The sequence below is a fragment of the Salmo salar genome, chromosome 10 (assembly GCF_965601325.2).
Source record: "Salmo salar chromosome 10, fSalSal1, whole genome shotgun sequence".
Classification (NCBI taxonomy): Eukaryota; Metazoa; Chordata; class Actinopteri; order Salmoniformes; family Salmonidae; genus Salmo; species Salmo salar.
In genome coordinates, this window is record NC_138300.1 from 103,740,121 (window position 1) to 103,767,500 (window position 27,380).

The 27,380-nt window shown below is 42.3% G+C and overlaps 1 protein-coding gene across 2 annotated transcripts in view; it reads right to left on the reverse strand.

Moving 5' to 3' along the window:
- LOC100196824 (inositol 1,4,5-trisphosphate-gated calcium channel ITPR2) overlaps nucleotides 1-27,380 on the reverse strand; it is a 148,385-nt gene that overhangs the window by 46,404 nt on the left and 74,601 nt on the right. For both annotated transcript variants that reach the window (XM_014125392.3, XM_014125393.3), the window contains exons 38-45: nucleotides 17,557-17,662; nucleotides 10,774-10,961; nucleotides 10,221-10,413; nucleotides 8,268-8,530; nucleotides 7,659-7,859; nucleotides 6,990-7,100; nucleotides 1,106-1,201; nucleotides 919-1,038 (exon numbers count right to left, since the gene is read on the reverse strand). In XM_014125392.3, the coding sequence (XP_013980867.1) occupies nucleotides 919-1,038; nucleotides 1,106-1,201; nucleotides 6,990-7,100; nucleotides 7,659-7,859; nucleotides 8,268-8,530; nucleotides 10,221-10,413; nucleotides 10,774-10,961; nucleotides 17,557-17,662 (1,278 nt within the window). The remainder of the gene's footprint in view (nucleotides 1-918; nucleotides 1,039-1,105; nucleotides 1,202-6,989; nucleotides 7,101-7,658; nucleotides 7,860-8,267; nucleotides 8,531-10,220; nucleotides 10,414-10,773; nucleotides 10,962-17,556; nucleotides 17,663-27,380) is intronic.

Sequence of the window (27,380 nt, forward strand, 5' to 3'; positions counted from 1 at the left end):
CAGGGATTTTTTACTAGGATTAAATGTCAGGAATTGTGAAAAACTGAGTTTAAATGTATTTGGCTAACGTGTATGTAAACTTCCGACTTCAACTGTACATACTGGTGGAAAAACAAAATGTCATCCATTTTAGAATAAGTTTGTAAAGAACCAAAAGTGTGGAAAAATCCAAGGCGTCTGAATACTATATACACACACAGGGCATTCGGAAAGTACTTTTTGTTACATTCTGGAAACTTTCACATAACCAATTTTGGTTTGCTGGGCAGATGCTCAGAAGTGTGGTGACTTTTACTGATAAACAGGAGCAATAGCTAAAAGGGAATGCTTGGGTTATGTGTGTGTATATGAATGCTTGAGGCAGGTGTGTGGTATGTAATGTATGTTCATTTGCACATGTGCGGTTAATGATGGGGTTGAGTGTGTATGTGCAAACTTCTGATTGTGCTCTTGTGTGTTTGTGTTATTTTGGAAGTGCAAACAGCCAGCCCCAGAGAGCTCGGTGGTCATGATGAAACCAGTCCGTTGGTGGGACAGAAATACCCTGTCTGACACTCAGCTCTATTTTGGGTGAAAGACAGAAGTGAAAACCTGCTAGACCTGGTCTGTCTGACTCAACACAGGAACCATTTCTTCCATTGAAAGTTACATCCCTTATCACCTGCTGAAATAACATAAAACAAGCCTATATAAAACACACCTAGAGACATGAATCCTTAGACTCACCTGGCGGTGGAGTAAGAGTGTGACACATAGGCGAATGATACAGTATGTGAATTACCGTCTTTTTCTGTGCCACTGACTTTGCCTTTGTCATTGGGCCCTTACTAAAGTATTAATATGCATGGTGCACAAATTCTCTCCCACACACACACACACACTCAATCATGCTTGTTATAACACACGTCATGGGGTTACCTGGTGGGCCAGGATGTAGATGTTGTGTCCTACGTCTTTTGGTTTGATCTGGTCTCCTATAGAGTTCTCCTCAGCCTCACTCTCCAGCCCCTGGGCATACGCCTCCTTCATCACATCCACCTGGAACACACACGTTGTCAGTAAGGTGTGTATGTGTGTGTGTTAGTGTGTGTATGGATTCACTCACCAGCTCCATGGGCCTCATCTTGTAAAGGATCTTCTCGGCGTTCTCGCTGTCATGGCGACTCTCCATGATTGCCAGCAGCAGCTTGGAGGCGTTGTTCTAGTACAGAGAGACCACGACACATGACCATCACATCCTAACCCACTCCACAATCTGTTACCCGGTGGAAACTGACTTCAAAATCCACCTCTGTTGAGCCCCACCTGTTAAGCTAAAAAAAGAAACATACACTACCATTCAAAAGTTTGGGGTCACTTAGAAATGTCCTTGTTTTTTAAAGAAAAATACATTTTATGTTATTTTAATGGCCAAAAAATGTATCAGAAATACAGTGTAGATATTGTTAATGTTGTAAATGACTATTGTAGCTAGAAACAGCAGATTTTTTAATGGAATATCTACATAGGCGTACAGAGGCCCTTTATCAGCAATCATCACTCCTGTGTTCCAATGGCACGTTGTGTTAGCTAATCTAAGTTTATCATTTTAAAAGGCTAATTGATCATTAGAAAACCCTTTTGCAATTATGTTAGCACAGCTGAAAACTGTTGTACTGATTAAAGAAGCAATAAAACTGGCCTTCTTTAGACTAGTTGAGTATCTGGAGCATCAGCATTTTTGGGTTTGATTACAGGTTCTAAATGGCCAGAAACAAAGCACTTCCTTCTGAAACTCGTCAGTCTATTCTTGTTCTGAGAAATTAAGGCTATTCCATGCGAGAAATTGCCAAGAAACTGAAGATCTCGTACAATGCTGTGTACTACTCCCTTCACAGAACAGCGCAAACTGGCTCTAACCAGAATAGAAAGAGGAGTGGGAGGCCATGGTGCACAACTGAGCAAGAGGACAAGTACATTAGAGTGTCTTGTTTGAGTCCTCAACTGGCAGTTTCATTAAATAGTACCCGCAAAACACCAGTCTCAACGTCAACAGTGAAGAAGCGACTCCGGGATGCTGGTCTTCTAGGCAGAATTGCAAAGAAAACGCTGCTAGCTTGCTAGCTAAAGAGCCAAGAACTTGAGAGGAACGTATATCTTCCTCAACGAGGACTATCCTGAAGCTGTGCGCCAGAAGAGGAAAGAACTGATCCCAGCCATAAAAGCTGCCAGAGCGCGTGGGGACATTACTTACATCCGCTATGACAGGCTCATTGTCCACCCTCCCTCCCAGAAGAGCCAAGCCTATGGGTTCGTAGCTTCAACCCCGCAGCCACACACACACACACACACACACACACACACACACACATCAGTTGATTAATAGACTGCTGAATGTATATTTTTTTCTCTTGCTTTGTTTGCTCTTTCCAGTATTATGTCCGTCTCTGATAAGCTACCCAGGAAAGGGATGAAAATATCCCAAATTAATATATGTAGCCTTAGAAATAAGGTTCATGAAATCAATAACTTGCTAACATCAGATAACGTTCATATATTAGCCATTTCTGAGACTCACTTAGATAATTCATTTGATGATACATCAGTAGCAATACAATGATATAACATCTATAGAAGAGACATAAATACTTATGGGGGAGGTGTTGCTGTATATATTCAGAGCCATATCCATGTAATGCTTAGAGAATATCTTATGTCAAGTGTTATTGAAGTGTTGTGGTTACAGGTTCACTTGGCACATCTAAAGCCTTTTCTTTTGGGATGTTGCTATAGGCCACCAAGTGCTAAATGTCAGTATTTAAATAATATGTGTGAAATGCTTGATAGTGTATGTGATGTAAACAGAGAGGTCTACTTTCATGGGGACCTGAGTATTGACCGGTTTTCATCAAGCCGTCTGCTCAACAGGAAGCTTTTTACTGTAACCAGTGCCTGTAATCTGGTTCAGGTTATTAATCAACCCACCAGGGTGTTTACAAACACTACAGGAACAAGATCATCCACATGTATCGATCACATTTTTACTAATGCTGTAGAACTTTGTTCTAAAGCTGTATCTGTACCCATTGGGTGCAGTGATCACAATATAGTAGCTATATCCAGGAAAGCCAAAGTTCCAACAGATGGGCCTAAAATAGTGTATAAGAGATCATACAAAAGATTTTGTTGTGATTCTTATGTGGATGATGTAAAAAATATTTGTTGGTCTGATGTGATTAACGAGGAGCATCCAGACGCTGCACTTGATGAATTTATGAAATTGCTTATTCCAATTATTGATAAACATGCACCTGTTAAGAAACGGACTGTTAGAACTGTTAAGGCTCCATGGATTGATGAGGAACTGAAAAACTGTATGGTTGAAAAAGATGTGGCAAAAGGAGTGGCTAATAAGTCTGCCTGCACATCTGACTGGCTTACTTACTGCAAATTTAGAAATGATGTGACTAAACGCAACAAAAAAAATAAGAAACTTTATTATGAAGCCAAGATCAATGATATAAAGAATGATGGAAAAATGTTGGGAGTACTTTCAATTAAATTGTGGGCAGAAAGATAAATTCAACTAAATCTTTCATCGAATCAGATGGCTTATTAATCACAAAACCATTTGATGTTGCCAATTATTTTATTTATTATTTTATTGGCAAAGTGGGCAAACTTTGGCAGGAAATGACAAACAACCAACAGTGAGCAATTGTATTCATGCATAAAAAAAATAATAATGAAAGAAAAGCATTGCAAGTTCGAATTTTGTAAAGTTAGTGTGGGAGAGGTGGAAGATTTATTGTTATCGATCAATAATGACAAACCTCCTGGCATTGTCAACTTAGATGGAAAGCTACTAGGATGGTAGCTGACTCTATAGCCACTCCTATCTGTCTTATTTTTAATCTGAGCCTAGAGGAAAGTCTTTGTCCTCAGGCCTGGAGGGAAACCAAAGTAATTCCGCTACCCAAGAGTGGTAAAGTGGCCTTTACTGGTTCTAACAGTAGACCTATAAGCTTGCTGACAGCTCTTAGCAAACTGTTGGATAAAATTGTGTTTGGTCAAATATAATGCTATTTCTCTGTAAACAAATGAACAACAGACTTTCAGCATGCTTAGAGAAGGGCACTCAACACGTACTGCATTAACACAAATTACTGATGATTGGTTGAAAGTTATCGATAATAAGAAGATTGTGGGAGCTGTACTGTTAGATTTCAGTGCAGCCTTGATATTATTGACCACAACTTGTTGTTGAAAAAAAACTTACGAGCTACTTATGTGCTTTTCAGCCTCTGCCATAATCAATCTAATAGAACCCAAAGGGTTTTCTTTAATGGAAGCTTCTCTAATGTCAAACATGTAAAGTGTTGTACTGCAGGGCAGCTCTCTAGGCCCTCTACTCTTTTCTATTTTTACCAATGACCTGCCACTGGCATTAAAGAAAGCAAGTGTGTCCATGTATGCTGATGATTCAAGCATATACACATCAGCAACCACAGCTAATGAAGTCACTGAAAACCTTAAAGAGTTGCAGTCTGTTTTGGAATAGGTGGCCAGTAATAAACTGGTCCTGAACATCTAAAACATCTAAAATAAGAGCATTGTATTTGGTACAAATCATTCCTTAAGTGCTAGACCTCAGCTGAATCTGGTAATGAATGGTGTGGCTGTTGAACAAGTTGAGGATACTAAATTACTTGGCGTTACTTCAGATTGTAAACTGTCATGGTCAAAACATATAGATTCAATGGTTGTAAAGATGTGGAGAGGTCTAGCCATAATAAAGAGATGCTCTGCTTTTTTTGACACCGCACTCCAAAAAGCAAGTTCTGCAGGCTCTAGTTCTGTCTAATCTTTATTATTGTCCAGTCATGTGGTCCAGTGCTGCAAGGAAAGACCTAGTTAAGCTGCAGCTGGCCCAGAACAGAGCGGCAGGTTTTGATCTTAATTGTAATCAGAGGGCTGATATAAATACTATGCATGCCAGTCTCTCTGGGCTAAGAGTTGAGGAGAGACTGACTGCATCACTTTTTATGTGTTGAAAATCCCAAAGTGTTTACATAGTCAACTTACACACAGCTCCGACACACACACTTATCCCACCAGACATGCCAACAGGGGTCTTTTCACAAGCCCTAGATCCAGAACAAATTCAAGAAAGCGTACAGTATTATATAGAGCCCTTATTGCATGGAACTTTCTTCCATCTCATATTGGTAAAAAACAGCAAACCTCTTAAAAAAACAGATAAAGCAACACCTCGTGGCACAACGCCTCTCCCCATTTGACCTAGATCGTTTGTGTGTATGAATTGATATGTAGGCTACATGTGCCTTTCAAAAATGTTTATGTAGTTCTGCCCTTGAGCTGTTCTTGTTTCATGTTTTGTGTGGACCCCAGGAAGAGTAGCTGCTGCTTTTACAACAGCTAATGGGGATCCTAATAAAATACCAAATACCAAAATCACTAGCCTGCTATTCAGTGGAGTGGATGTATGGTCCAAGTCTGGGTATAAGGGTCTCTTTTCCAAGCTTAAAAGGATAAACATTCAACATTGGCCATGCTGTCAATCCAGCATGACTTCTGCCTAGTTCAAAACAACTGGAAACTCAGAACTGGGAAATCTCAGACTTCAGAGAGTTCAAGACAACTGGGAACTCAGGGGGGGAAAAAACAAGCTCTGACTGGTAAAATACATTTTGCATGGTCATCCAATACGGAATTCCAAGTCGGGGAACTCTGTCCTCTTTCTAGAGCTACGACCTGAAGATCACTGACTTTATGATTCTACATTTCCCCCCCCCCCCCCCCCCCCGAGTTCCCAATTGTGTTGAAAGCGCCATAAATCCAGAGCATGCCAGACTTTGAAGTCAAAGCTGGATGACAAAATCTGCCCATGAAGGACCGCCGCACAGCACAACAAGGTGAGTCCAAAAATGTCTTGTATGCTGCTGCATGAATGATGTAAAATGCCAGGAAGATATGTATACCGTACCTAATAAAGTAATACTAAATGTATGATGTATAATAAGCTGTTAGTAGCCCATGTGCCTCACCGTAATAATTTAGTACCGTTCCCCCTCATATCTTAGCCTACTGTTCTGACTTAGTGGTGTTTGAGAGAAATGTCATCATCGAATATGGTAAGAGCTTTCATTGTCTGCTTATATGCCCCCTTCATTTATCCTACGGTTCTGACTTGGTGTACAGGGAGAATACTGTAAGAACGGCCCATGTTCTGAATTATGTCGCTGTACATTTCAAAAGTGCTGAAGAAATAGTTATATTGACTACGTCTGTCCTAGCTCGCTCAGTAATGTCTTAAATCGAAATTACAGATTGCCTCTTATCCGCTCGTCGTCTCCTTATGCCATATAGTTTGAACGTCTCCATTGTCAGTAGAAACCACATTTGTTTAAGCAAGTCAGCCATATCAGCTGTCTTTTTAAAAGGCAGTAAATGAGGCTGCCAGACAATGCTTTGCTGATAGCCAGGTGTAGCAGTAGTAAGGTTTTGGAACTGCTGTTGGGACAGCTTTATGTAGGCCCTAACAGTTTGTGGGCACCATTATGGTGCAATTAATGTATTGTTTAGTGGCTTTTCTGGCATTTATCAACATTTTTGGGGGGAGTTTGCCCCACCGAAATGTACATGCTAAAATCACCACTGCACTGAGGAAAGACATGTGTTACCTATGAAAGAAAGGAGGAAAGAAGTTCAGTGCATTCTTCCCTCACCCTGACATCTCAGCAGATATCACCTCGTAAGGCAATAACACAAGGACAAATGGGTCTTTTAACAAGAAACTGACTCTGAAATGATTGCCATTGATAGTGATAACATCATGTGTGTAGTATGAATGGCCAACTAATATAGGGCTAGATGGGATAACTTATACAGTATTCATCTAGGTATGATGAACTATTCTCTGCTGCTTATCCAGCTGTTGATATAGGGCTCTCGTGGGGGGGTGAATGTGTATGGAGAGGCATGCTAACCTTGAGTTCTAGCACCAGGTCCATTCGATTCTTCCCCAAGGGGTTGATGGAGTTGACTATCAGAGCTATGATGATGTCGATTCCGTTGGACTCGTGCTTGGCTATACAGGACTGGGACAACAAGAGGTTAGTTAGTGAGCGGAAAACACTTTAAAATGAGGACAACTTTCCATTGGAGGTATAATAGTGGAACTAAAATTGGCAAGATTTAAATAGGTAGTTCAAATAACACCCAACACCCTCGACAATAAGCTAAAACTTAAAAGTGAACTATCCTTTTAATTAAGATGTTTTAGAATCAATTAGACAATACTGTTGTCAGTCTAGCAGTATTGTAGGCCAATTGTGTAACGTCCCAACCACTTTATTAATTGACATCTTACTGAACAACCCCACATATTTGCTGTCAATGGTTTTCATGGCTACGCTTGAACCACAAAATCAAATGCATCTTCGATGGTAAAGTAAGCACAGCAACATTATAGTTTTCTGGTGTAACCGGTGGGTGACCCCGGGCCAAAAGGAAATCCTTGTGGTACGACGGTGACATATCGTATAATTTGGGTTTCCTAGTCTCAGGCAGGGATACAGCATCACGAGAACGTGATTCCACCTCCGCTACACTGGCACAGTTTTGGGGTGACCTGGTAGGTAGTGGTGGTCCCCTACCTGGTTCTCGTGACAAGGCCCCTGGCAGTACTCGGTGATTGTCTCCAGGGTCTGCCGGACAAGGTCCACGTTGCCCTCATTGATGTAGAGGCCCAGCAGGCCCAGGCCTCCCGTGGTGCTGCCACACATGATGTCCAGGAACTGCAGAGTCTCACACACTAGGTTGTAGTTGGTCTTGTTGTTCTGGTTCCGCAGGAAGTTCTGGATTCAGGGAGGAACCAGGAGGGGAAGAAAGGTGGTTAATATTCATAGGATACTAGTATGACATCCTATCTGAGTGTGAGCACAACTGATCTGGGTTTATAGCAGGGTGTGTGAAAATAAAAGTCATGCCTTTCAGAATAAAACCGTGAGCCAGATATTGACAATAATACCTGGTTGATGAAAATGACAATGATTTCATCTCAGAATCTAATCTGTTTCCTCAAATGCATTAGGCCCACCTGCTAATCCTTGTTGAGCTGATTCACTTATGATTCATGATTTACTCATCATGTGAACATGGTAAACACCATGAAGTTCAGCTTGTGGTTAGAGGAACTGTGATCTCCCAATACAGTGGCCATATGCTGAGGATCAAGAAGAGCTTTATTCCATTTAATTCAATACCTGCAGGTTCCTGTTGTGGTTCTCACAGAGCAGCTGGAGGTATCGCAGGATAGGCTTCATGATGGTGATGGCCGGGCTCATCTGGGTCTCTTCCTCTCTCTCCTCGCCCCCTCCCCCGGGCCCATCACCGGCCTGGCCGTCCAGCACCTCCAGGTCTGTGTCCAGATCCTTCCGGAAGGAGACAAAGGCCTTGGAGGTGGCTGAGGACGCCTCCTTCAACTGGCCACGCATGTTGTCTTTCATGTGAAGGGAAGAGTCTTTCGCTTGAGGAGGAGAAGAGGAAGGGGTGGGTCACTGAAGGGTTGCACAATTCTGGAAACAATCCTAAACATCCTCAGAATTTCTGCAAAACCTGTGAATTTCTGCTGACTAGGTTTGGAGGGTGATTTACTTTCAAGTCAGAAAATTTCGCTGTGGAATTCAAATTCATAATATGAAAATGTAGCATTATTTTTCGATCATGTAATCACTTGAATTTCAATTCCTTTCCTGATATTATTGTATTGAAATGAAATGGACACCAACCCTGCTACTCACTGTGAGCCAATCCATTCCCATGATTGTTTTTCAATGTTTCCCCCTCAGTCAAACTGATAGCAAAACTGATATGAAATCTTATAATTCGAAACAACCACTTTTTTTGTAATAATTCCTAAATGACTGTGACCCCTCTGACAACGGGTTAACTGTGTAGTAAGTGTTTTTGTATCAAAACAACACATCTGGGTACAATGGCCCTTTGATAGACTTAGTGCTGTGGCCCCTCACATGGCCCCTGACATGTGACCGCAGGCATGGGGGCGAAACAGGAACAGAGAACCACAGAATCACTCCACAGTGTTCAGAGGTCAGTGAAACTACAGGGGAAACCACACAGATTAACACTGTTTTTACTGTAGTCATATTGCTAGTTAAATGGGTTAATGACCTCGGCCCAGAGAGATCGACTGGGGCCTAAGGTATAATGATGTCAGCAGAGAGAGAAATAAACCTTTGAATGACGATGCATATACTACACTCTATTACTGTTACTGTATATTACACAGATGCACTACAAATGTGCATTTGAATAACAGCAAATGTACATTATAGGCCTTTTATCAGTATGTCTGCATTGAGAGCCCTTTTCCCATCATCTCCATGGCGACCTGTAGGCTCATGTTCAGACCTGACCCCTCATGACCATTATGACTCAGCAGCTTTAGAACTTAAATCCCTCTTCACCTCTCATCCTCCCACATTTTTCCCTCGCTATTTAACTCTCAACCTTCCACACCAAACTTCAGTCTGTGGAGTCAATGTAGATTTGACAATATCTGCTGCATCACAGACATGTCTGGACTTGTTCTCCCATGAAACAAGGGGAAGGCCAGTAAAGAGGGGAAAGACTGCAGCTCGAGAACTGAATGAATAGGTATATGAATCAAACTAACTTTATTTATCCACAGTGGGGAGAATCTAGTTTTCCACCAACAGTATACAGTCAGGTCCAAATTTATTGGCACCCTTGATAAAGATTAGCAAAAAAGACTGTATAAAATAAATACAAATACTGAGCTATATTGTATGCAAAAAATGTGCAAATATATTTTATACTAATACAATTGCTCAGAGAAATATATTTAGTATAACTCCGTTTTTTTTTTACTCTAAAAAGATAGGGGTCAAAATTATTGGCAACCCTGTTTTCAATACTCCAGCACCTGACTGTACATCAGAACATAGAGACATAAATACAGATGCCTGATGGAACCAAATACGAGGTATGAAGGAGAGGATCATAGAAACAGAATGACTAGAATGGCCAAAGCCCCTCAGACCTAGGCAATTTGACAGTACACTCATGAGGACCCTCAATATGGCTGCCGTCCCACCCATCATGCAACATTGACTTGAATGGGAATGTCTGTTCTAGTCATTCTATTTCTATGGAAACATAGAAATACAACGTACCTGTTTTCCTGAGCCGGATGCCACTGTGACTGACGTCGACGTCCTCCTCTCTCTTCCTGCAGGTGCTGACCTCAAACATGTTGACACACACAGTGGCCCGGATCTCTTGCTGGGCCAGACGCATGCGGTCATAGAACACCTTGAAGAAGCGCTCCGACTTCTTCTGCTTGTGCAGCTGGTGGTAGAACGAGTTCTGAGGGGGGTGGGAGGGTAGAAATGTAAAGGACCCATCAGATAGTTGATAAACACTTGTATCGGAGTGAGTGTGTGTGTGTGTTCAACCTGAATCTCTGTATCTGTGCACATTTACGTATCCGAGTGAGCCTACCCTCTCCTCACCCACCTGTATCTGAGTGAGCCTACCCTCTCCTCACCCACCTGTATCTGAGTGAGCCTACCCTCTCCTCACCCACCTGTATCTGAGTGAGCCTACCCTCTCCTCACCCACCTGTATCTGAGTGAGCCTACCCTCTCCTCACCCACCTGTATCTGAGTGAGCCTACCCTCTCCTCAGCCACCTGTATCTGAGTGAGCCTACCCTCTCCTCACCCACCTGTATCTGAGTGTTTCCCCCCCGCAGCAGGGCGTTGCCTAGCAGGATGCTCTCCTGGAACACACGATCGTTCTTGGTACTGACGATGAGGTCTATGACCAGCTCTGAGGCTCCCTCGCTGTCGAGCAGACACTGGATGTCCACCATGCTGCTGCCCGGCTTGTCAGAGTCCTGGACCAGAGAGCCACCTGCAATTAGATAAGATAGATAGATTAATAAACACATGGATTGGAATGGGGGAAATGGGAGGACATGATTTGGAACAGACCTGGGTTCGAATACTATTGTGCTTGTCTGGCTTAATGGACAAATGGAATACTAGCAAACGTGGATACCCCACCCACCTGGCAAACCAGGCAGTCTCAAGCAAACGCTAAAAGTAATTGAATGATATCAAATAGCATTTGAACCCATGTCTGATTTGGAACCAAGGGTTTGTATTATAACTGTCAAGAATAAATAATAGCCTATGATTACAGCCTGAGTAAACAATAGCCTATGATTACAGCCTATGAAGAAATAACTTATGATTTGTATTTATTATGGATCCCCATTAGTTCCTGTCATGGCAGCAGCTACTCTTCCTGGGGTCCAGCAACAAAAGACAGTAACATACAGTTACAAATACTACATGACATTACATGTCATAAGACCTTACCCAACAAATTCAGTGTGTTCCCTCAGGCCACCACTCCACATTTACAATACAACACCCATTTGCACATGTGTAGATTGCATGTTATCATGTGCATGTGCCCATGTGTCCCTTCACAGTCCCCGCTGTTCCATAAGGTATCTATTTTTCAGTTATTTAAAACAGATTCTACTGCTTGCATCAGTTAACTGATGTGGAATAGAGTTCCATGTAGCCATGGCTCTATGTAGTACTGCGCCCTCCCTAGTCTGTTCTTATCTTGAGGATGTGAAGAAACCTCTGGTGGCATGTCTTGTAGGGTATGCATGGGTGTCCGAGCTGTGTGCTAGTAGTTTAAAAAACAGACACCACGGTGCATTCAACATGTCAACACTTCTTACAAAAACAAGTAATGATGAAGTCAACTTCCTCCACTTACAGCCATGAGAGATTTATACGCATATTATTAATGTTAGCTCTGCGTGTACATTTAAGGGCGAGCTGTGCTGCCCTGTTCTGAGCCAATTGTAATTTTCCGAGGTCCCTCTTTGTGGCGACAAAACTAGAGCCTGTAGGACCAGCCTCGTTGATAGTGTTGTTAAAAAGGCTCCTCAGTGGCGCAACGGTCTAAGGCAATGCATCTCAGTGCAAGAGGTGTCACTACAATCCCTGGTTCGAATCCAGGCGGTATCACATCCGGCTGTGATTGGGAGTCCCATACGGCGGCGCACAATTAGCTGAGCCTCGTCCGGGTTTTGGCCGGGGTAGGCCGTCATTGTTAATAAGAATTTGTTCTTAACCTGTTGGGGCTAGGGGGCAGTATTTTCACGGCTGGATAAAAAAACGTACCCGATTTAATCTGGTTACTAATCCTACCCAGTAACTAGAATATGCATATACTTATTATATATGGATAGAAAACACCCTAAAGTTTCTAAAACTGTTTGAATGGTGTCTGTGAGTATAACAGAACTCATTTGGCAGGCAAAACCCTGAGACATTTTCTGACAGGAAGTGGTTACCTGATGTGTTGAATTACCTTTAAGCCTATGCCATTGAAACACACAGGAATTGATTAATGTTTTGGCACTTCCTATTGCTTCCACTAGATGTCACCAGCCTTTACAAAGTGTTTTGAGTCTTTTACTGTGAGATCTGACCGAACAAGAGCCATGGAACGGTGATGGCCGATTAGACTCTGGCGCGCGAGTTCATGTTGGGTACCCTCGTTCCAATACGTTTTAAAAGAGAATGCATTCGTCCACCTTGAATATTATTCATGTTCTGGTTAAAAAAGGCACTAATGATTTATGCTATACAACGTTTGACATGTTTGAACGAACGTAAATATATTTTTTCCCCTCGTTCATGACGAGAAGTCCGGCTGGCTTAGATCATGTGCTAACAACACGGATCTTTTTGGATATAAATGATGAGCTTTTTTGAACAAAACTACATTCGTTATGGACCTGGGATTCCGGGAAGTGACATCTGATGAAGAGAATCAAAGGTAATGGATTATTTACATAGTATTTTCGATTTTAGATCTCTCCAACATGGCCGTTTGTCTGTATAGCAAAGCATATTTTTCTGGGCGCAGTGCTCAGATTATTGCAAAGTGTGATTTCCCAGTAAGGTTATTTTTAAATCTGGCAAGTTGATTGCGTTCAAGAGATGTAAATCTATAATTCTTTAAATGACAATATAATATTTTACCAATGTTTTCTAATTTTAATTATTTAATTTGTGGTGCTGACTTGACTGCCGGTTATTGGAGGGAAACGATTTCCTCAACATCAATGCCATAGTAAAACGCTGTTTTTGGATATAAATATGAACTTGATAGAACTAAAAATGCATGCATTGTCTAACATAATGTCCTAGGAGTGTCATCTGATGGAGATTGTAAAAGGTTAGTGCATCATTTTAGCTGGTTTTATGGTTTTGGTGACCCTGTCTTTGAATTGACAAAACATTACACACAGCTATTGTCAATGTACTCTCGTAACATAATCTAACTTTATGCTTTCGCCGTAAAACCTTTTTGAAATCGGACAACGTGGTTAGATTAAGGAGATGTTTATCTTTCAAAGGGTGTAAGATAGTTGTATGTTTGAAAAATTGGAATTTTGACATTTATTTGGTTTCAAATTTGCCGCTCTTGCAATGCACCTGCTGTTGATAGGGTGCACCACGGGTGGCACGCTAGCGTCCCACATAGCCCCAATTAACTGACTTGCCTAGTTAAAAAAGTTAAATAAATACATGTTTTTAAAAAAAGGCAGAGCAGTGCTTTATTATGGACAGACTTCTCCCCATCTTAGCTACTGTTGTATCAACATGCTTTGAACATAAAAATGTACAACCCAGGGTTACTCTAAGCAGTTTAGTCTCCTCAACTTGCTCAATTTCCACATTATATATTACAATAATTAGTTGAGGTTTATGGTATGGTGAATGATTTGTCCCAAATACAATGCTTTAGTTTTAGAAATATTTAGGACCAACTTATTCCTTGCCAGCCATTCTGAAACTAACCACAGCTCTTTGTTAAGTGTTGTAGTGATTTAACTCGCTGTAGTAGCTGACGTGTATAGTGTTGAGTCATCCGCATACATAGCCACACTGGCTTTACTCAAGGCCAGTGGCATGTCATTACTAAAGATTGAAAAAAGTAAGGGTCTTAGACAGCTGCCCTGGGGAATTCCTGATTCTACCTGGATTATGTTGTAGAGGCTTCCATTAAAGAACACCCTCTGTGTTCTGTTAGACAGGTAACTCTTTATCCACAATATAGTAGGGGGTGTAAAGCCATAACATATACAGCACCAGTCAAAACGTTGGACACACCTACTCATTCAAGGGTATTTCTTTAATTTAACTATTTTTCTATATTATAGAATAATAGTGAAGACATCAAAACTATTAAATAACCCATATGGAATCATGTAGTAACCCAAAACATTGTTAAAGAAATCAAAATATATATGTTTTATTTGAGATTCTTCAAAGTAGCCACCCTTTGCCTTGATGACAGCTTTGCACACTCTGGGCATTCAACCATCTTCATGAGGTAGTCACCTGGAATGCATTTCAATTAACAGGTGTGCCTTGTTAAATGTTAATTTGTGGAATTTCTTTCCTTCTTAATGTATTTGAGCCAATCAGTTGTGTTGTGACAAGGTAGGGGTGATATAAAGAAGATTTGGTAAAACACCAAGTCCATATTATGGCAAGAACAGCTCAAATAAGCTAAGAGAAATGACAGTCCATCATTACTTTAAGACATGAAGGTCAGTCAAAGTGCAGTCGCAAAAACTACCAAGCATTATGATGAAACAGGCTCTCATGAGGACCACTACAGGAAAGGAAGACCCAAAGTTAACTCCTTGCAAGAGGATAAATTCATTAGTTACCAGCCTCAGATTGCAGTCCAAATAAATGCTTCAGAGTTCAAGTAACAGACACATCTCAACATCATCTGTTCAGAGGAGACTGCGTGAATCAGACCTTCATGGTAGAATTTCTACAAAGAAACCACGACTAAAGGACACCAATAAGGAGAGACTTGCTTGGGCCAAGAAACATGAGCAATGGACATTAGACCGGTGGAAATCTGTCCTTTAGTCCGATTTGAGATTGTGAGATGCAGAGTAGGTGAACGGATGATCTCTGCATGTGTGGTTCCCACCATGAAGCATGGAGGAGTAGGTGTGATGGTGCTTTGCTGGTGACATGGTCTGTGATTTATTTACAATTCAAGGCACACTTAACCAGCATGGCTACCACAGCATGCTGCAGCGATTTGCCATCCCATCTGGTTTGCCCTTAGTGGGACTATCATTTGTTTTTCAACAGGACAATGACCCAAAACACACCTCCAGGCTGTGTAAGGGCTATTTGACCAAGAAGGAGAGTGATGGACTGTTGCATCAGATGACCTGGCCTCCACAAATCACCGGACCTCCTTCAAGACTATTGAAGCTGGTTGAGAGAATGCCAAGAGTGTGCAAAGATGTCATCAAGGTAAAGGGTGGCTACTTTGAAGAAACTCAAATATAAAACATATTTGGATTTGTTTAACACTTTTTTGGTGCTACGGGATTCCATATGTGTTATTTCATAGTGTATGTCTTCACTATTATTCTACAATGTGGAAAATAGTACAAATAAAGAGTAGGTGTTAACTTTAGACTGGTACTGTACATTCTTCCATCAGCAGACTGATCGATAATGTCAAAAGCTGCACTGAAGTCCAACAAAACAGCTCCCTCAATCTCAGCCAATCATCATTCATTTGTGTAAGTGTTTGTTGAATGTCCTTCCCTTTAAGCATGCTGAAACTATGTTGTCAATTTGTTTACAGTAAAATAGCATTGTATCTGGTCAAACACCATTTTTTCAAAAAGTTTACTAAGGGTTGGTAACAGGCTGATTGGTCGGCTATTTGAGCCAGCAAAGGGGGCTTTACTATTCTTGGGTAGCGAAATTACTTTTGCTTCCCTTCAGGCCTGAGGGCACACACTTTCTAGTAGGCTAAGATTGAATATATGGCAAATGGTAGTGGCAATATTGTCCACTATTATCCTCAGTAAGTTTCCACCCAAGATGTCAGACCCTGGTGGCTTGTCATTGTTGATAGACCATTTTTTAACTTCTTCCACACTCACTTTATGGAATTCAAAACTACAATGCTGGTCTTTCATAATTGGATCAGTTATACTTGGATGTGTAGTGTCAGTGTTTGTTGCTGGCATGTCATGCCTACATTTGCTAATCTTGCCAATGAAAAAATCATTAAAATAGTTGGCAATATCAGTGGGTTTTGTGATGATTGAGCCATTTAATTCAATGAATGATAGAGCCGAGTTTGCCTTCTTGCCCAAAATTTAAGGTGCTCCAAAGCTTTTTACTATCATTCTTTATGTCATTTATCTTTGATTCATAGTGTAGTTTCTTCTTATTCAGTTTAGTCACATGATTTCTCAATTTGCCATATGTTTGCCAATCGGTTGTGCAGCCAGACTTATTTGCCATTCCTTTTGCCTCATCCCTCTCAACCATACAATTTTTCAATTCCTCATCAGTCCACGGGGTTTAACAGTTTATACAGTAATTTTCTTAATGGGTGCATGCTGATTAGTAACTGGGATAAGCAATTTCATAAATGTGTCAAGTGCAGTGTCTGGTTGCTGCTCATTACACACCAGAGACCAACAAATATTCTTTACATGAACAACATAGGAATCATTTTTTTACATTTTTACATTTTAGTCATTTAGCAGACGCTCTTATCCAGAGCGACTTACAGTAGTGAATGCATACATTTCATACATTTTTTTTTTCTTCTGTGCTGGCCCCCCGTGGGAATCGAACCCACAACCCTAGTGTTGCAAACACCATGCTCTACCAACTGAGCTACAGGGAAGGCTGAATCACTACAAAACGTATCGATTGACCTCTTATACACTATAATTGGCCCAGCCTTTGGAACTTTGGTTTTCCTAGATATGGCTACTATATTGTGATCACTACATTCAATGGATTTGAATACTGCTTTAAAGCAAATTTCTGCAGCATTAGTAAAGATGTGATCAACAGATGTCGATAATTTAATTCCTGTGCTGTTTGATTATAGATTATAGCCTATGAGTAAATAACAACCTATGATTATAGCCTATGAGTAAATAACAACCTATGATTACAGCCTATGAGTAAATAACAACCTATGATTACAGCCTATGAGTAAATAACAACCTATGATTATAGCCTATGAGTAAATAACAACCTATGATTACAGCCTATGAGTAAATAACAACCTATGATTACAGCCTATGAGTAAATAACAACCTATGATTACAGCCTATGAGTAAATAACAACCTATGATTACAGCCTATGAGTAAATAACAACCTATGATTACAGCCTATGAGTAAATAACAACCTATGATTACAGCCTATGAGTAAATAACAACCTATGATTACAGCCTATGAGTAAATAACAACCTATGATTACAGCCTATGAGTAAATAACAACCTATGGAGGTAGGCTACCAGTAAACAATAATGCATGTTATCTGCTCACTCCCCACAAGTAACAGAAAGTATTGTTAAGGTATAGTTGGGGTTATTCGGGGTCGTGTTTAGTACCTCCAAAGCCTCCAGCCGAGCTGTTCCCGCTCCCAAACTCTGATTTGGAGTGAAGCCTTTGATTTCCAAAGTAGCGAGTGAGGAGAATATGCCTTAACACATTTCCCTGCAGGAGGAGAGAAATTGAAAAGATTAAATCCACACCATAATGTGTCTGTTTTATGCCAGACAGAAACATGAACGCAGGCAGGCAGGCAGGCAGGCAGGCAGGCAGGCAGGCAGGCAGGCAGGCAGGCAGGCAGGCAGGCAGGCAGGCACACACACACACACACACACACACACACGGTGAGGTTCGCTCATTGTTTGTGCTTCGCTCATTGTTTGTGCGTCCCATCAACAATCAGACACCAAAGAAAAACATATTTTCAATGCTTAATCAATCATGACACAAAGGTTGCATCCCAGATGGCTCCTGTAACCATTATAGTGTGCTACTGTTGACCAGAACCCATAGGGAATATGGTGCCACTTGGAACACAGACATATTCTTAGTCTTTCCATGTATCAGAGTTTATTCATAGAAGACAGCTTTTGCCATTGATACAGAATGACAATACTATGCCGGCCATATTGAGTATGTTCATGAGGGGCCTTGGCCATTGTAGGAAATAGCTTTCTATGGCTTTTACATCTGCGGTACATCCTACACACATGCTGTACACTGTGGCTATACGGTGCTAACACTCCACTATTGGTTTCATATAAAATGATGACATCACGAGTGAGATCGTTACATAAGCAACATGGATGTAATCATTCAAATTGCATTCTAGGATGAAGCGACTTCTTCCTGTGAGAGAAAGAAAGAAGGGGAAGAAGGAAACTGAGCTGAGTGCTAGGAACAGATCCTGTGCTTCCCATGGGAGAACACACAAGGAAGACTGTGAGTGTGTGTTACATAACACCTGGTGGTGGCTGGCTGGGAAATCACGAGGGAAGGCAGACAGGGAGAGCGGGGTTTTTCTCTCTCTCTTTTAGTTTGCGCCTCTGGGTAGAGACACCCCCACTTGTGACTTTTGCCCTCTAGAGAGACACTGAAATAACCGCCCACACTCTCCGATTGCATAATATGCATGTGTGACTGACTGTTAAAACTTGTCTGGCATGTAGAAAACATGTACGCTCAAGAGACTCACTCTTTTTTACTACCAATATGTATTATTTAAGAGCACAGCAAATGAGGGATGGATGAAGAGAAGGATGACACAGGGGTCAGCCCGTTTCCATGGTAAGTACCACAGAGAGCCGTGTCATGACAAACGACCAACCTTTCTCGCATGGGATACCACAGAGAGGACAAAAAAACTGAAAGGTAAAAGTGAAGTTGAGCTGAAGCCCTTCAACTAAGTGTTCTGAGGAAAGGAGCAGTGTTCTGAGGAAAGGAGCAGTGTTCTGAGGAAAGGAGCAGTGTTCTGAGGAAAGGAGCAGTGTTCTGAGGAAAGGAGCAGTGTTCTGAGGAAAGGAGCAGTGTTCTGAGGAAAGGAGCAGTGTTCTGGTGGAGAGAGAGCAGTGTTCTGGTGGAGAGAGAGCACGTGCAGCTGATATTCCCCATCTCATCTGCAGTCAGCACTGACGGCCGACTGCCTGCACTGTCTGGCTGAGAGCGGCGTCTCCACACAGGTTTGCACACACAAACAAACACACAGACCCTTCATTGATTGCAGGTGATGATATCAGTGAGCCAACTTGGCTCATTCCCACTCAAATCAGACATGTACACAGAGCGCAAACGAACACTGAGCTGTCTTTTAAGGCAACAGCAATATGTTTCCTTTTGATTGATTGCAGATGGAATCGTGTTTGACATTAACATTTCTACTTTTCTAAAAGGAGACGTCTGTCTTGCGCCATTCTTTCACATATCCTAAAAGAGAGGTAGAGTGCAGCAGGCAGGGGGTTTGAGGTGTGGGGCTCCCCAGTCTCTCTCCCTACCTCCCTCCCTGCCTTGATGCTTCCCCCTCAGGTGATGCAGTCTGCTGGCCAGCTCTGCAGAGGGAGGTGGAGAAAAGAGCAGGATAGAGAGAGAAAAAGAGAGATAGAGGAGGGAGAGTCGTGCCAGCCTGACTCATCTGTCTGCTGCTGCATGGAGAGAGAGGGAGGGAGGAAAGAAGATCAAACCTAATGGGTTTTTAAAATGTGCGCCGGCACGCCACACTGCGGCTCTGGGTGTCCGAGGTGGAGATGAGCAGTTCGCCAAAACCTCTATCCGCCCCCCCAACTCAACCACCCTCCCCACCCACCTCCCTATCCTCTCTATACCTCCACCTCGTCTGGAGATGTCTCCAACTCTGTCTGGGCAGCAGAAGAGAGGGAGGGAGAGAGAGAATGCGGGCTGAGCTCACCTCTCCTCCATGCCTTTTCAGGAGGTCTCACGTCTCAGGCAGGAGGCTGGGAATAGAGCCCCAGCCCAGACAGACAAAGCTCCAGGCTCTCAAGGGAAGCTAGTGAAAGCAGAGCCCAGCAACAGAGCACGCTCTTGGAGTCAGACTACGGTCAATTATAGGTGGTACTACCGGGGCCAGACAAGGAGGGGAAAGTTTCAATGAAAAAGTTGGCTGAAGATTTTCCAATCTTAGTTCTTGCTTGTGGAAAGTGTGAAAGTCTCACCACAACAGACACGATGTCTCACAGGCCAGGGCTCTTATTCATAAAGTGTCTCAGAGGCTGACTGATCTAGGATCTAATTAATGAGATGTGGGACCTGATCCTACTTCAGCACTCCTACTCGTTTTATGAATATGGGCCAACTCAATTAGAATCAGTTTAGCAGATTACATCAGAATGAATAAGATTTTGTGGGTAGGGGGTGGATCTGATCCTAGATCAGCACTCCTACTCTGAGATGCTTTGTGAATACAGACACGGGTGTCTATTGATAGAGGGGAAACACTGGTCTAGTGTTACACTAGAACGTGTGTGTGTGTGTGGCTCCTGTTAAGGTGTTTCCACATGGCTGAGCAGGAGCAGAGACAGGAAGCAAGGTGGATCAACTTACAGTAAGTATGATTGGAGGGAATACAGTCTGTGTAACCGGCCCTCTGGTGTACTGTATCATACCATTATTCACCAGGTTACTAAAGTATAGGCTATCGATCCAATAACAACCATGAGAAGCACTGAAAGGAAAAGCAGATCGGAGGATGTTCAATGCCAGACAGAACGTTCAACAGAGCGTTCGATTAAGCATTATTTCCCATGCTCCACGTCTTTTAGTCTGAGAACATAGGAAGTTTACAAACAAAACTCAAACCCAGTTCAACTTACTATAGGCCTACAGTACATATTTATATGCTCCTTATTTCCATATGACATTTGTAAGATGTAATGTGATCAGTTATAAAGAGAATCACTGATGCATCACATTTCATAACATCGTTGTTATGAAATGCAGCCAATGTCCAAAAAACCAAATGAAATCTGAGAGTGAACATCCTGCCCATCCATATCAACTAGTTGTGAGACGCTGCTTCAAAAGACAAAGGGAGGGGAAAAAAAATCAATGCACCTAAAATCTCTTCCTGTTTGGGCATGAAACCTATAGCAACACTACAGCAATGCTATAGCAACACTGGTAACTCTATAGCAACACGCCAGCAACGTTACACCAACATTACAGCCATCAGAGCGGCTGTGAGGGAGACTAAAACACGATGATGGGAGCTGTTAGAGATCAGTGCTGCCGTTGCTCCCTGGACAAGAGGACCCGAGAGTGACTTCTCTCTCTTCGCTCTATGCAATCTCTTACATCATCTTAGTCTTCATCCTTATATCTCTCTACCTTCCTATCTTTTCCTTGCTTTATTTTCGGTCTCCCTCTACCTTCTTCCTCAGCGGACCCTGCCTGCACACCACTCTCTAGCTGCAGTCCTGCAGAACTCTGCTCCCTTAACGTGGCAGACGACTCGCCCGTTCTCTGCCAGCTTCACTATTATACCGACAATGGAAACACTTTCTAATTTTAAAGTGTTTTCCGCTCAACCCATTGTTGTCCCAGTCCTGTATAGCCAAGCACGAGTTCAACGGCATAAACAACCCTCATAGCTCTGATAGTCAACTCCATCAACCCCTTGGGGAAGAATCGAATGGACCTGGAACTCAAGGTTAGCATGCCTCTCCACTCACACACACACACTTTTCCTTATATTGTCTCATAGCTCATTGTCATACTCCTCGCTACCGTTTTAAATTCTTTCCCCCACAAAGAGGTCAGGCAGCAAAACAACTTAACAGCTGCATGTGAGAGCAATTGGTGAGATTTGTGATTTTTAGACAAATAGCAGAATGAGCGCATAAACAAAGCATTCCTCCAATGGCTGACCCTTTGCCGGCGGGTTCACTTCGGAAGTGGCGCATGTGATTCGCTAACATTGTTAGATAGGTTCACGGCATAGGGTTTGTTTTTGTCAGGACGACTGTGTGATGACCAGCGGTTATATGGTAGGGCACCAAGCACACACACACACACACACACACACACACACACCCCTATCGTTGCATGCACACACATTCTGAATGTTCTGATTTTAAAGTTCAGCTCCAATTAAAGGCACAGTAAACTACATCTAAATGATGTTGAGAATGATGAGTTCCCTTTATTCATAGATGGAAGCCTGGGTCCGTATTCAAGCAACTCATAGTAGGAGTGCTGATTTGGGATCAGTTTTAACTTTTAGTAGGGGTGCTGATCCTAGCTCAGCACCCCTACTTTGAATACGGTCCCTGCAGAACTCAAGCCACTTATCCATCTATTCACATGTACAACTTCTCCTCCATAGATGTGAGAATACTTGGAATAGGAAGTGTGTTCAGGTGGCCTGAGAGGCAATTCAGAGGCATCTCTACAGCATGGTTTCTTGAAGTATGGGTCGGGACCCAAAGTTGGCCCTGGGTTTGTGAGAGGTGGGTCGCAAATGATGAGAATACATCTATAATCATGCACTATTTCATAATTTGGAAGACCATTTCGGTCATGGGAGGACAGTCAATTTCTCATTAGGGTCTCGAGCTTAACAGTTTCAGAACACCTGCTCTACAGGAGACCCGCTGAGTCCCGTGCGAGACAGGTAAACATGTGCTGGTCCATAACCATGGAGACCACAGACCTCAAGTCAGAGAATGAGAGAGAATTGAGGGGGAAACCCCAGTCAAAAGAAACACACACACTAGAAAAACAGACACAAAAGCAAATGCCCAAAAAGCACACACACTTAAACACCCATCTCTGAAGCCCCTTAAATGGGTGACATTTTCTCCTCACAAAGACAGAACACTTAGTGTCAGACTAAGTGTCAGGGAGAGTCTAGGTTAGGGCCAGTCAGGGGTTAAGGCCTGTCTGGTATCAGTGACTAAGCCAACGCTGCCCTGGCTGGCTGCATGTGAATGAGCGGATGAGTGGAGGGATGAGGCTAAGCCATATTACACTGCGTGTTGCATCGTGCTTGTGTGTGTACAACGCCTTGCAAAAGTATTTAGACCCCTTCGATTTCTTTACATTTTATTGTGTTAAAGTGGGATACGACATTTCATTTTTTGTCAACAATCTACACACAATAATATGTCAAAGTGGAAGAAAAATGCAATAACTAAAATATAGTTTTTGCATAAGTGTTCAGCTCCCTGGGTCAATACGTGTTAGAAACATCTTTGGCATTGATTACAGCTGTGAGTCTTTCTGGGGATGTCTCTAAGACCTTTGCACACCTGGATTGTGCAATATGTACCCATTACTCTTTTCAAAATTCTTCAAGCTCTGTCAAGATGTTGGCGATCATGGCTAGACAACAATTTTCAAGTCTTGCCATAGATTTTCAAGCAGAATTAAGTAAAAACTGTAACTTGGACACTCAGGACCATTCAGTCTTCTAGGTAAGCAAAAACAGTGTAGATTTAGCTTTGTGTTGTAGGTTTTTGTCCTGCTGAGAGGTGAATTCCTCGCCCAGTCTCTGGTGTAAATCAGACTAAAGCAGGTTTTCCTCTAGGATTTTGCCAGTGGTTAGCTCCATCTCGTTTATTTTTTATCCTGAAAGACTCACCAGTATTTGCCGATGTCAAGCATACCCATACCATGATGCAGCCACAACAATGCTTTAAAATGAGGCAGTTACTCAGTGATGTGTTATGTTGGATTTGCCTCAAACACAATGCTTTGCATTTAGGGCAAAAAGTATATTCCTTTGCTCTGTTTTTTTTAATAGTATTGCTTTAGTGCCTTGCATGTTTTGGAATATTTGTATTATTCTTTTCACTGTCCTTTAGGTTATTATTGTGGAGTCACTGCAATGTTTTTGATCCATCCCCAGTTCTCTCCCATCACAGCCAATGAACTCTGTAGCTTTTTTTAAATGACCAATGGCCTCATGGTAATATCCCTGAGCAGTTTCATTCCAGTCCTGTAGCTCAGTTCAGAAGGATGACTGTATCTTTGATGTGTCTGGGTGGTTTAATACATAATCCACTTGATTTCAGTGCTGCTTTTGACCATGTTGATCATAATATACTGTTGATGAAATTGCGTCTATGGATTTCATAACACCTCACTTAGATGGTTATTGGTGTTTTTAAAATCACCGATGAAGGATTTTGAGACTGATTCCCTGACCTGGCAATGTTCTTAATTTGCTGTTTTATGATTTTGTTATACTCTTGTGAATTCTATGGTTTTTACTAGATTACTTGTATTTTTTTATGTTGTCTGTTTGTAATTGTGTAATGACTTGGTGCTGCCTATCTTGGCCAGGACACTCTTGAAAAAGAGATTTCAAATCTCAATGAGCCCTTCCTGGTTGAATAAAGGTTAAATAAATACAATAAAAATAAACAGTCCTGCTTTCTGTTGACAAGATAGTTTAATTTTCATAAATGATGCCTATGCGGAACCTCAATCTGTATGCTGTGGTGTCCCATAAGGCAGTTACCTAGGACCTCTTATGTACTTGCTGTAGTCAAATGATCTCGCTCAGGTGCTCTCCAATCCTATGGCAACCATGTTTGCTGATGATAACATGGACTATGTAACAATCAATTCTGTAGGGCAGCTAAAAGAGGCTCTTTAAGCTGACATGATAAGTACTTCAAATTGGATCACCCAAAACAAATGAGTGCTAAATACAAAGAAAACCAAGGCAATGCTAATATGTACGAAGAGGAGAAGGAAGAAACTACCCTCCTTACAGTGGACAGTTGGCGGAACACCAATAGAAGAGGTTTCAGAGACTAGGCTGTTAAATGTGCTGCTAGACAACAGTCTTTCTTCGTGATCACACATTTCACAGCTCTGCAACAAAATCATCAGCACCTCCTATATGCTCAGAAGGATTGCAAAATATACTGCTAAAAAAAATAAAGGGAACACTTAAACAACACATCCTAGATCTGAATGAAAGAAATAATCTTATTAAATACTTTTTTCTTTACATGGTTGAATGTGCTGACAACAAAATCACACAAAAATAATCAATGGAAATCCAATTTATCAACCCATGGAGGTCTGGATTTGGAGTCACACTCAAAATTAAAGTGGAAAACCACACTACAGGCTGATCCAACTTTGATGTAATGTCCTTAAAACAAGTCAAAATGAGGCTCAGTAGTGTGTGTGGCCTCCACGTGCCTGTATGACCTCCCTACAACGCCTGGGCATGCTCCTGATGAGGTGGCGGATGGTCTCCTGAGGGATCTCCTGCCAGACCTGGACTAAAGCATCCGCCAACTCCTGAACAGTCTGTGGTGCAACGTGGCGTTGGTGGATGGAGCGAGACATGATGTCCCAGATGTTCTCAATTGGATTCAGGTCTGGGGAACGGGCGGGCCAGTCCATAGCATCAATGCCTTCCTCTTGCAGGAACTGCTGACACACTCCAGCCACATGAGGTCTAGCATTGTCTTGCATTAGGAGGAACCCAGGGCCAACCGCACCAGCATATGGTCTCACAAGGGGTCTGAGGATCTCATCTCGGTACCTAATGGCAGTCAGGCTACCTCTGGCGAGCACATGGAGGGCTGTGCGGCCCCCCAAAGAAATGCCACCCCACACCATGACTGACCCACCGCCAAACCGGTCATGCTGGAGGATGTTGCAGGCAGCAGAACGTTCTCCACGGCATCTCCAGACTCTGTCACGTCTGTCACATGTGCTCAGTGTGAACCTGCTTTCATCTGTGAAGAGCACAGGGCGCCAGTGGCGAATTTGCCAATCTTGGTGTTCTCTGGCAAATGCCAAACGTCCTGCACGGTGTTGGGCTGTAAGCACAACCCCCACCTGTGGACGTCAGGCCCTCATACCACCCTCATGGAGTCTGTTTCTGACCGTTTGAGCAGACACATGCACATTTGTGGCCTGCTGGAGGTTATTTTGCAGGGCTCTGGCAGTGCTTCTCCTGCTCCTCCTTGCAAAAAGGCGGAGGTAGCGGTCCTGCTGCTGGGTTGTTGTCCTACTACGGCCTCCTCCACGTCTCCTGATGTACTGGCCTGTCTCCTGGTAGTGCCTGCATACTCTGGACACTACGCTGACAGACACAGCAAACCTTCTTGCCACAGCTCGCATTGATGTGACATCCTGGATGAGCTGCACTACCTGAGCCACTTGTGTGGGTTGTAGACTCCGTCTCATGCTACCACTAGAGTGAAAGCACTGCCAGCATTCAAAAGTGACCAAAACATCAGCCAGGAAGCATAGGAACTGAGAAGTGGTCTGTGGTCCACCTGCAGAACCACTCCTTTATTGGGGGTGTCTTGCTAATTGCCTATAATTTCCACCTGTTGTCTATTCCATTTGCACAACAGCATGTGAAATTTATTGTCAATCAGTGTTGCTTCCTAAGTGGACAGTTTGATTTCACAGAAGTGTGATTGACTTGAAGTTACATTGTGTTGTTTAAGTGTTCCCTTTATTTTTTGAGCAGTATATGCATGTATGTATGTATGTATGTATGTATGTATGTATGTATGTATGTATGTATGTATGTATGTATGTATGTATGTATGTATGTATGTATGTATGCATGTATGCATGCATGCATGTATGTATATAAATAAGTTTACATACACTTAGGTTGGAGTCATTAAACCTCGTTATTCAACCTCTCCACAAATTTCTTGTCAACAACTATAGTTTTGGCAAGACGGTCAGGACAGCCCATGTTCTGAATTATGTCGCTGTACATTTCAAAAGTGCTGAAGAAATAGTTATATTGACTACGTCTGTCCTAGCTCGCTCAGTAATGTCGTAAATCGAAATTACAGATTGCCTCTTATCCGCTCGTCGTCTCCTTATGCCATATAGTTTGAACGTCTCCATTGTCAGTAGAAACCACATTTGTTTAAGCAAGTCAGCCATATCAGCTGTCTTTTTAAAAGGCAGTAAATGAGGCTGCCAGACAATGCTTTGCTGATAGCCAGGTGTAGCAGTAGTAAGGTTTTGGAACTGCTGTTGGGACAGCTTTATGTAGGCCCTAACAGTTTGTGGGCACCATTATGGTGCAATTAATGTATTGTTCAGTGGATTTTCTGGCATTTATCAACATTTTTGGGGGAGAATTTGCCCCACCAAAATGCACAGTTGGAGTCGGAAATTTACATACACGTAGGTTGGAGTCATTAAAACTAGTTTATCAACCACTCCACAAACGTCTTGTTAACAAACTATAGTTTTGGCAAGTCGGTTAGAATACCTACTTTGTGCATGACAAGTCATTTTTCCAACAACTGTTTACAGACAGATTATTTCACTTATAATTCACTGTATCACAATTCCAGTGGGTCAGAAGTTTACATACACTAAGTTGACTGTGCCTTTAAACAGCTTGGAAAATTCAAGAAAATGATGT